Source organism: Dipodomys ordii, unplaced genomic scaffold (assembly GCF_000151885.1).
Source record: "Dipodomys ordii isolate 6190 unplaced genomic scaffold, Dord_2.0 Scaffold5, whole genome shotgun sequence".
Classification (NCBI taxonomy): Eukaryota; Metazoa; Chordata; class Mammalia; order Rodentia; family Heteromyidae; genus Dipodomys; species Dipodomys ordii.
The window spans coordinates 289,416-301,355 of NW_012267221.1; the positions used below are offsets into that span (position 1 = coordinate 289,416).

The window sequence follows — 11,940 nt, forward strand, 5'->3', positions numbered from 1 at the left end:
GTAGGTGGAACTCTTTTCCAAAGGACCCCATCTGGTGAGAAGATGTGAACCACAAGGGAGCTAACATCCATGTGATCACAACTAACCATGCAGGCAAACAGTGATCATTAAAATCTCCCATGTGCTATTTCCAGACAACTTACAGTGTTCAGGCTACTGCAACTCTCAATGAGTTGGTGCAATTTTCTTTTTTCCCCCTCAGGAAATCTATGTAGGAATGGATTTGGTTAAATTAACCATGTGAGGTATATCCACTCATAACCCATTTCTAGAAACTTTCTACATGAAAGTTTCTGAGGATATGATTTTCTATAGGGGCTTCATGGAGAAGATCTATACAATCAATTTGTCTTTCTTTGTTTCCTATTCACCAATCTATCCAGCTCTTTCTTCTTTTACATCTCAAAAATCATAAAGAAACCACTTTGTAAGTAGATTAGTGTTTCAAATAAAGTTTTTCATTAGATTTCTCTGAACTACAACCAACTCCACAACATCAAAGTCACCATTGCTTTCTTCAAATTCCATATTACACTTCATAATCTGTGTATGCTTTTTTCTTATTCCTAAGTCAGCAATTTCCAAGATGATACTTTCTGTTATTGTAATAAATGTCAGCAATGTATTCACTCATATAAAAAGCAGATCCTCTTATAAAGTGGTGTGTGACAGATTCTTCTACAAAACTTTCTTATATTGATTCATTTACTCCTCAAAAACAAATAGATTGTACCATCTCTACTTCATTGCTAAGGAGATAGTAATTGATGAAATCTATACACAGGAGTCATTATCATTTATACTTGCCCCTTTCTCAAAAATCTGTGCAACCTAACATCAAATTCACAAGATGTCCAATACTATATGAATTATTAAGTCCCATCCATTTCAAAGTTAAACTCAAGAAGTTTTTCCCACCAAGATGTTCTCCTATTTGGATCTTCTGATAGTTTTTGCAAGGATATTCTAGATCATCATCTCTAACTCATCTTCACACTTACTTCTGCACAGCCAGTGTAATGCCAAACATTTCATTTTAGCGTAATCTATCCCTCCATATCTCATAGTCAGGATTCTTATACTGGCATTGTTTGGTTTCTTTCCAAGACCTACACTCCTGGGTTAATAGGATATAGTGTAATTATGGAGAACAGAGTGCTCTTCTGAGAGCGTTCTGTAAGGTTTATAACTCCTGCAATAGAATGTGCATAATCTACACTATAAATCTTAGCCAGACACCCACGAGTGTCTCATTCATATATATAATCCTAACTACTCAAAAAGCTAAGACCTGGAAGAGTGCAATCTGAAGACAATGTGAGAAGAATCTTCCTTGACACTTCCTCTACAAAATAAGCAGCAAAAGACAAGCTGGAGGTATGACTCACTTGTTAGAGTAACTGCTGAGTAAGCAAGGCAAGCAAACACAAGGCCCTGAGAAAAACCCCTGAGTACAAACCCTGAACTGGACAAACAGCAAAAAAAGTGTTACCTTCTTTTTGTCTGATCAGAATACACTTTCTCTTCCTCCCACCCTCCTCTCTACTTCTTGTTTTCCTCCTTTTCTCCCTGGAGTACAGGGTTTTGCATTCACTGGGTAGGCAGGTACTGTACTATTTGAGCCTCACCTCCATTCCTTTTTACTTATTTTTCAGATAAGGTTTGACTTTTTCCTAGGCTTTGCCTCTGGCCTCAGACTGTGTTCCTCCTGAATATGCCTTTGTATTGCTGGGATTGCAAACATGTACCATCATGCCAAGTTTGTTTATACTGGCTTCTCAGTAGTGTTTTTGCCAGCTTTGAACAACAATCCTGTACTCTGTTTCCAAAGTGTACAGATTACAGGTGTACAGTACCATGCCTAGCTCTTAAAAAGTCTCTTATTTTATAAACAAATGCAGGAATTTAGAGATTTAAAAACTGTGAAGCAATTAAATAAATGGTTAACATCATACTCATACTTTAGTATAACTTTCACATCATTTTGAAATATTTTATATGTTATTTATATATCTTATTTTGGTTTAGTGTAACTTCATTTATTCCTCATGTCAACTATAAAATAGGCATTATTTCTCATCTCTTTTTACCTACAAGCAAACAGGGGTCTTGTGTTTTCAATTCATGTGTTTAATTCCTATCAAAGAGCGTCTAGGCATACACAACACTTCCAAGAACAAATAGATAAAGACATAATAAAAAGAATTATGTGCTATTCTCAGGGTTTCAACTAATTGTAAAGAAAGACAACATTAACAGAACCATTTTTACTCAAGACTATGGCCCTTTTATCTGGATTTAAGAATATTAACAAATCTTTATAATAGAGCACATGTGGGAGATATTAGGTATATTAGTTATATAGACCAGATAGTATGGGATTTGAAAAATCTGTGAGAAAATTGCTCAGTCTTTTATAGTGAATCAAAGTCCTATGTATTTCAGAGGAACTGACTCAACCTAGCTTCTTTTCACAGTAAGGTTGGATCTGTATTTCTGATCCAACAAAGCCCAGTGAAGACACCCTGATGATAATCTCTACTCAGTGACTTTCTGGAAACTCAAACTGAAAACCTCATCTCTTACCTGTCTCAATTCTTAGAAGCAATATCACCTTTCTCTCAGTCTCATGTCATCACATCTTCCCCTCCTTGAATTCCCCTACCGTTTATCAATATTGGACTAACCCCTTTCTTCTCTAATCACATTTCTCCATCACTAACCTTTTAAGATATATTTGTATTCTCTTTAAGAACACATATAAAGAATTTGTCATTCAATAAAGAAGTTTTATGTGTAGAGCAAAACTCAACAGTATCTCCCTTTCAACATTCTTCTTCATCCCTCCCAGCCTAATACCTTGCCTCAATTTCCTTAATTTTGTAAGAAATATATAGAATTTTATGACTCTATGCATAACCCATCTCCCACACTGTCCTTGATCTTCCCCTCCCTTCTGAGTAACCATATCATGGTGTTTATTTTGTTGGACTGTGAATTAGCCTTTCTAAGGCAATACATTGTTTGAATTCTTCCTGAATCCACCATATTTTGGATAACACATTTGTGTATATTTACATGCCACTCAAAGTGCTGTTTATTTATATATTTATAAATTAATTCTAGCTTCCATATATGAGTGAAAATATATAACCCTTTTCTCCCTGGGACTTACTTGACTTAGCATGATTTTTTCCAGTTCCTCCCATTTCTTTGTAAAAGATGCAAAATCATTCGTTCCAATGGAGATTCATAATTGGGCATGTAATCTTATTTAGGAGGCTGAGATTGGAAGGATCAAGACCAGCCCAGGCAAAATGTTCAAAAACTCCATGTCAGTCAACATCTGGGTATGTTGTTGCAAACCTGTCATCACAGCTACACAAGAGGCTGACTTCAGTAAGATGGCAGTTCTAGGCCAGCTCAGGATAAAAGTTTGACAGAACCCAATTCAACAGAAAAAGCTAGATGCTTGGGCGTGCACACTCCTGTCATCTCAATTGTGACATTGGGTATAAATAGGATGATTGTGGTAAAAATCTATCCAGGGCAAAAAGTGAGACATTCTATTTAAAATAGAGTTGCCTAGCACTAGCGGTGTATGCCTATAATCTTAGCTACTCAGGGGGCTGAGACACAAGGATCAGGGTTCAATGCCAAACTGGGCAGCAAAGTCTGTTTGACTTGTATCACCAATAAATTACATAAACAAAAACCAAAAAACAGTGATGGAACTGTAGCTCAAATGGTAGAAGGTTAGCACTGAGCAAAAAAGAAGCTCAGGAACAGCTAAGCCCTGAGTTGAAGCCCCAGTACTGACCAGTCATACTCATAATCATAATCACAATCCTCAGAGCTAATGGCCTGAAATTGTGGCTTATGTGTGGAACAAATGTCTAGGAAGCAACAGGTCCTAAGTTCAACCCCAAGTTCTGCCAAAGGAAAGAAAGAGAGACTATTCACTTCCTATGTTCTCTAACATCATTAATATGGTATTATCTACCCCAGATAGTAATTTATAAATTAATTATTACATATTCATAAATTATAGAGCATAACACCAATAATGATTTGTCTATTGTAAAATAAATACAAAACCCAGACTATTTTCTATGCTCATTTCTAAAATTTGACCTTAAGCCTTGTGCTTGCTTGGCTAGCTTTCTACCATGTGAACCATACTCATAGACTGCCTTTTTGCTGGTTATAATTTTGGAGATGAAATCTCATGCTCAAGGTTGCCAAGAAATGTACTCATTACCTTAATTATGTAACTGAAACCCCTCTGTACATCGCCTTGACATAAATAAATAAATAAATAAATGAAATCTCAAGGAATTTTCTTCCTGGGCTATATTAGAACCATGGTTCTCCACATTTTAGCCTTTTAAATAAATAGGATTACAAAAATGAGAAATTGGTATCTGGCAATACCTAGACAAAGTAAATAACATTTTAAATCATTTATTAATTTCTGTTAACAGTACAAAATATTTTGATCCCTACTCTGAAGGCTGTTAGTTGTGTGTATGTGTGTGTATATATGAATATATGTATGTATGATATATGCATATCTATGTATACATATATAACTATGTATATATGTAAACATATATAACTATGTATATATGTATCTATCTATCTATATGCATTGGTGTTGGACCTGAGGCATTAAATCAGGGACTGGGTGCTATCCTTTGGCCTCTTTTTTGCTCAAGACTAGCAGTCTACCACTTGAGCCAATAGCTCTACTTCAGTTTGTTTGATTTTGTATAGTTTATTGAGGATAAGAGTTTCATGGACTTTCTTACCTTCAAACTAAATTCCTCAGATCTCAGCCTCCTGAGTAACTAAGATTATAGGTGTGATCCACCTATGCCTGGCTCTATTAATTATATCTAAGTGACAGAATTTGCTAAACTGTTTTTCACAATACTTTTTAACACTATGATACAATAGTTCTTGATTCAGTTTATTTAATCATTTGTTTTGCTGTCTGTCAGAACTTAAAAATCCACCTTGCAGGAATGTATAGCTAAATATAGAATAATGAATCCATGTTTTCACTTTCTATTTAATTACATCCATTTTAAAAACATAGCCAACACTTTATGCAAAGGCTATTTGTAAATTTCCATATGTCCTTATGTCACTCATTATTTTTCTCTGTAAACTAATTGGAAATTGTGGAATTTTTATATTATAACAAATGAGTTCAATACTCATTAAAATTTCTTCATTTGGCAGCTTTTGAAATGTTACAGATCTAAGTTTTTAATTGTCAATTATCATAAGAAATAATCATTGGAAATGTCCTATATGTCAAGGAGTCTCTTACATTTTTCGTTTATAACCTTATTTATTTCTCATGATAACTCTAGGAAAAAGTTTTATTATAATCTCTATTTATACTCAGACAAACATGCATCCACTTAAATTAAGCTCTTCAAAACAAGGAGCTTATCATTTAGGAATCACAAAGGAATGCAACCTGAAATGCATATGTTAGAGAAATGTCCGTAATAATCAGTTTTGACTGAAAGACCATGGAGTATATGGCTTATTACGAGTATGAGTAATATACCATTGATGGAGATAGCTGCTGTAGTTTTGAGGAAGTCTTTGAGCAGCTCCCATGGTAGACAAACATGCATGAGGACTCTTCTTCATGACTTCCTGGCACCAGTTGTAAGAGATTAAACTTAGTGACTCTATTTCAGTAGTAACAACTGTCATACGAGTAAAGGCTGTAAGACATGAAAGACCATTATACCAACATGTTCTAATAATTCTTGATACTACTAGTTGCTTTGAAAAGTTGTCACTTACTCTGGCATCTGTATTAAGTAGATATGGAAAATATATCAGAATATACATAAATATGTAATATATAATTACAAAAAATATATAAATATATAAAATATAACAGAATTTTATCTGCTGAAATTCATTTGCTGTCTGAGAAAATTGCAGCAAATTTGGAACATTTTTTCATGGTAAAACTCATTGTTTGATAACACATTTGCACACTCATTTTTATTATTTTATTTTCATAAAATAATAGAGATGGTCTCTATGAGATGAAGAATCCCATGCTCATTTTTCCACCTCTTTGCTGTGCATTATGAGGAATTTATTTTTAAAAATCCTAACTTATAGTTCTGAGCACATAGACATTGCTACTGATTGCAATAGCATGGCTTCAAAACCAAGAGAGAAGCACTTACTCTCAAGATTTCCTCCTGTCCTTTCCTCCTCAGCTTCAGAGATAGATTTCTGATCCACTATCCCAGCATTGGGTGATAAGGAATTTTTTATCTTATTGTATTTTTTGGGTCGGGTCGTGGAGCCTGAACTCTGGGCCTGGGCACTGTCTCTCAGTTCTTCAGCTCAAGGCTAGCATTCTACCACTGGAGCCACAGCGCCACTTCCGGCTTTTTTCTTTTTGCTTATGTGGTGCTGAGGAATCGAACCCAGCGCCTCATGCATGCAAGGCAAGCGCTCTACCACTGAGCCATCTTCCCAGCCCAGGAATTTTTAATGTCTTCCTTTTTGTTTATGTGCCAATACTGTGACTTGAAATCAGGGCTTGGGAGTTATCCTTTAGCTTTAGAAATATTTCTATTGTGAATTAGTCACAGGTTTTTGCTCATTAAAGTTTATCCATTGGAACTTAACTTGCTCAACTGTAGAATGGACGTGGCAGTCATAGATTAGTGATTGGCAAACCTTTCCCCCCACCAAACAAAGTCTTTATTTCTATTCATAGAAATGAAATGATATGACAAAAAGTAAGAAAGATAAGAAACTAGAGTACTCTTTCCCCCTCTGCACTGACTGGAAAGCTCACTCCAGGGATTCCAGAAGTGACACAGAACACAATTTGAAACACGGGACTAGGTCTCAAGGGCTTTCTCTAGCACTAAAACACTATGATGGATGAGTCAGGAAACCTAATTCAGTTTCATACCTTTTCTGTGCCTTAACAGGGAATGACTCAATATTACAAAATGAGAAATTTATGGAACTCTGCCACTTAGGAAAAATTGCAGTCCAACCAGTTCTACCAAAATGTTTTTCATCAAGTTCACTGAGGTTAGAAACTAGACCCTATATACATATCCATTCAAAAGTAAGTTAAGTTCCTTTCCATTAACCTTTTTCTCTCTTATTAAATAGCAATATCAAAAACATCAGTAGATGAACTATCAATCTCAACTTCTCTTGATGTATAGTCTTCCTTTATGCATTACTTTTTGAGGTCAGAAAACAAACCAAATTCCCGGGAAAGCACAGAGGCAATGGGGACATGTCTATATAAAGAAGGCTTTTATTAATCTTACTGACCCACTATAATTTCCAATGTAAGCAGCTAATCAGACTCGTACTGACATCATAAATGGATGGAGAGGAGAGATGTCCTGTGGGATTCATCTTTTCTCTAAGTCTGAGATATATATTTATAAAACCACAGGGTTGCTTTAGCGCGGCGTTGATGGTGGGAACATTTTTCCTTCTACTATTGAAATATATACTTTTAAGGCTAAAGTTAATGATTAATTAACAGAACAGCAAAAACATCTATTTAAATGTCAGAGACTGACTACATTATTGGCTCCTCTTCTTCTAAATTCTCTTATGGCACTTTGACAACATGGGCAGCTGTAATGCTTGGCTCACTAGTGCAGAACAGTGAAGGTAAGATAAGCTCTATTTCTTACAAAAGACTTCTCCCCATGACTTACATTTAATCAATGGGGAAAAGACAGCATAAAGTATTTATAATTGTTTCAATTGGTACAGTGATATTGCAATTGTCCAGTGATGTAGCCATTCCTCTGAAGCAGTGATCTGATATACAATATAGAATGTTTACATGGATTCAACCAAATGCAAGAGAAAAGGAGGCGGAAGCTACCTAAGGAATGCAAGAATTTGCAATGTGATTTTATATTCTTTAATGTATGCAAAACTTATTTAAAAAGTATTTCTTTTGACGAAACATCTCATAGACTATTACTGATCCAATAGTGTGTATGGATGAGGACAAAAAAAGTAGGAGGCAAGGGAGCTAAAAACATAGAATGGAATAAAGACAGCCTCTTCAGTAAATGGTGCTGGTAAAATTGGTTAACTACTTGTAGAAAACTAAAGCTAGATCCTTATATATCACCCTGCACCAGAATCAACTCCAAATGGATCAAAGACCTCATACTCAAAGCAGACAATCTGAAAACATTACAGTATGGAATAGGAGAAACCCTAGGTCTCTTTGGCACAGGCTGAAATTTTCTTAATAGAGACCCAGAAACACAACAAATCAAAGAAATGTTGGACAAATGGGATTGCATGAAGTTGCAGAGCTTCTGCATGGCAAAGGATATAGCTAGCAAGATCAATAGAAAGTCTACAGATTGGGAGAATATCTTCACTAGCCATACAATGGACAAGGGTCTCATATCTAAAATATACTTGGAACTCAAAAAATTAAATCCCCCAACAACAAATCCTCAAAGAAACAACTTCCCAATAAATAAGTGGGCGAAAGACTTAAAGAGAAACTTCTCTGAAGAGGAAAGAAGGATGGACAATAGATACATGAAGAAATGCTCAACCTTCCTAGCCATAAAAGAAATGCAAATCAAAACAACATTGAGATACCACCTCACTCCAGTTAGAATGGCTATAATCAAGAACTCTAATAACAATAGATGCTGGAGGGGATGTGGACAGAAGGGAACCTTACTGCATTGTTGGTGGGAGTGTAAACTTGTTCAACCACTTTGGAAACTAGTATGGAGGTTCCTCAAAAGACTCCACATAGAGCTCCCCTATGGCCCAGCAATCCCACTTTTGGACATTTACCCAAATGTTTACAAACAAGACCACACTATAGCTACCAGCACGGCTATGTTTATTGCAGCACTATTTACTATAACTAAGATATGGAACCAACCCAGATGGCCCTCAGTAGATGAATGGATCAAGAAAATGTGGTATATATACACAATGGAATTCTATGCCTCCATCAAAAAGAATGGCATTGCCCCATTTGTTAGGAAATGCAAAGGCTTGGAAAAAATGATATTAAGTGAAGTAAGCCAGGCCCAAAGAAACATAGGCCCCATGGTTTCCCTTATTTGCAATATCTAGTATATGTCTGAGTCAAGCAGAAAAGGTCAGATAAGATGATGTTAGGGAAATGAACCTTAAGATATGTACTCAAATGTTTTTTTTTCTTTCATGCGATTGTTTCTAACACATTTATAAGATTATTTCTTTGTTGCTTTTTATGTCCCTCCCCCACACTATAACCCCTGCTTTCACTGTATTTTATGTCGGTATAATTTGTGGAGGGGAAGGGGAAAAACAAATCGTTTAACTAGGGATACAGGTGGACCCATTGCAACAATGAGATGTACAAGTTGTTATGTTGAAAACGAACTTTACAACATTGATGAGGGGGGAGGGGACGGGAGGATTGGGTGGGGGGGAAGGGGGAGTATGGGAAGGGATGGGATGGGGAAACAAAGGAGGAGGCTACAATGCTTGATAAGAAATGTACTCATTATCTTGCCCAAGTAATTGTAACCCCTCTGTACAGTATTTTCACAATAAAAAAAAGTAGTAGGTATAGGGTTCAGTCTAGCCACAGACTATTCAATAGTACCTAGCAAATAAGTAAGTAAAGCTACCGTTTACATTTTCCAAGTTTTTTTAATCTTTATAAATTACTTTAGATCTCCAATGAATTCAAAAACCTCTACTTGATTTTAGACTTGTGTCTTTCATTAAAGTCAGGTAATTTTATCCTCAAACTTCAGAGAAGGAAAGAAAAACAGAAAGACTATAGGAGCATATCATCTGACATAAAACAAACAATTTTCATCCATGTTGAAAATGAACAGTACAACTTGTGGGTAAGTTAAGAGAGAAAAACTGAAAGAGAGCAAGGGCATGTGTGATACTGCCCAAAAGGAAATTAACTCTTTGCCTGATTTATGTAACTGTAACCCTGCTGTCCTTAGCATTTAAAGAGAGAGCGAGAGATAGAGAGAGAGAGAAAGGGCTCCGAAAGTGGTTCAGTGGTAGAGTGCCCTGGATTTGATTCCTCAGCACCACATAAGCAGAAAAAGCCAGAAGTGGTGCTATAGCTCAAGTAGTAGAGCACTAGCCTTGAGCTGAGGGGCTGAGGGACAGCACCTGGGCCCAGAGTTCAGGCCACACGACCTACAAAAAAAAAAGGAGAGAGAGAGAGAACATTGAAAATCTCCTTTTTATAACAGTACAATAGTATCCATCATATTCCTCCCCATAGATAGTTACCCAGAATCATGTACTCTATATTATTAGATGGAAATTTGTAGCCTTTTGTTAAGATGTTGTTCTAAGTAAGTCATAATTTCAGACATATGCTCAGAATAAGAATCCATATTTTGTACAGTGTAACCTTACAGTATACATTCCCCTGTCATTAATCACGTAATGTCTGTCTTGTTTGTGATATCCTAGTATTTGTGCTAAAACTAATTTTTGTTTAATATGACTCCAAAGTGCATGCATATTGACTTAGATACGCTTGGTTTCTAGAATTACACAGAAATATATTAATAAGAAGAGAAATAAACCATACATTGTGAAGATGTATGGTAACAAATCATATTCTATCTGTGAAAGTGTGAAGACTGGAAAAGAAAAACATGCCACTCTCCCGCCTCTCGCTCCCTGCCTTGGGTCCGCAGCTTAGGGCTCCCCTCTGGCTTCTTCTCCAGCGCAGTCCGGCCCCGAAGCCGGTGGACGCCTCCTCCTCTCCCAGCTTGCCCAAGGGAGAAAAAGAACAGCAAGAAGCAATTGAACATATCGATGAAGTACAAAATGAAATAAACAGACTTAATGAACAAGCCAGTGAGGAGAAATATAATAAACTCTGCCAACCGTTTTTTCAGAAGGGGTCAGAACTGATCGCCAAAATCCCAAATTTGGGGGTAACAACATTTGTCAACCATCCACAAGTGTCTGCACTGCTTGGGGAGGAAGAGGAGGAGGCGCTGCATTACCTGACCAGAGTTGAAGTGACAGAATTTGTAGATATAAAATCAGGTTGCAGAATAGATTTTTATTTTGATGAAAATCCTTACTTTAAAAATAAAGTTCTCTCCAAAGAATTTCATCTGAATGAGAGCGGTGATCCATCTTCAAAGTCCACTGAAATCAAATGGAAGTCTGGAAAGGATTTGACAAAGCGCTCCAGTCAAAGAATAAAGGCAGCAGGAAGCGGCAGCATGAGGTACCAGAGAGCTTCTTCACGTGGTTCGCTGACCACTCAGACGCTGGTACAGACGAGTTGGGAGAGGTCATCAAAGACGACATCTGGCCAAACCCATTGCAGTTCTACCTGGTTCCCGACATGGATGATGAGGAGGGAGAAGAGGAAGAGGATGATGATGATAAAGAAGAGGAGGAACGTTTGGAAGATATTGATGAAGAAGGGGATGAGGATAAAGGGGAAGAAGATGAAGATGCTGATGAAGGGGAAGAAGGAGAGGAGGATGAAGAACATGACTAATAGAAAACACTGATGGATTCCAACTTTTTTTTCTTAATTTTCTCCAGTTCCTGGGAGCAAGTTGCTGTCTTCTCCCCCTCTGTGCTCAGTTGCCCTGTTCTTGAGGTCTCTTTTCTCAAAACACCACGGTTCTCAACTTATTTGGGGGGGAATACCTTGCTCAGAATACAACTTTCTAAATTCATTTTTATCCCTTTCTGACTCAACAAAAACCGTACGGAATCAACACCACCACCACTGCCACCTGCTCTGTGGAAAACAAGACAGGTCTCTGGTTGCTTTGCTCTGCTGGAGGCAACAGGCCCTGTGTACTAGTGCATAGATTCTAGCTTTTCTCCTCCTTCCTCTGTATATTGGGCTCAGAGATTACACTG

The 11,940-nt window shown here is 36.9% G+C and overlaps 1 protein-coding gene across 1 annotated transcript; it reads left to right on the plus strand.

The window, feature by feature from the left end:
• The first annotated feature begins 10,700 nt into the window (after positions 1-10,700).
• Positions 10,701-11,566, plus strand: LOC105993821 (protein SET-like). Its single transcript, XM_013027189.1, is given in 2 exon segments — positions 10,701-11,253; positions 11,256-11,566. Coding segments are annotated over 2 exon segments (864 nt in total).
• The last annotated feature ends 374 nt before the right edge of the window (positions 11,567-11,940 follow it).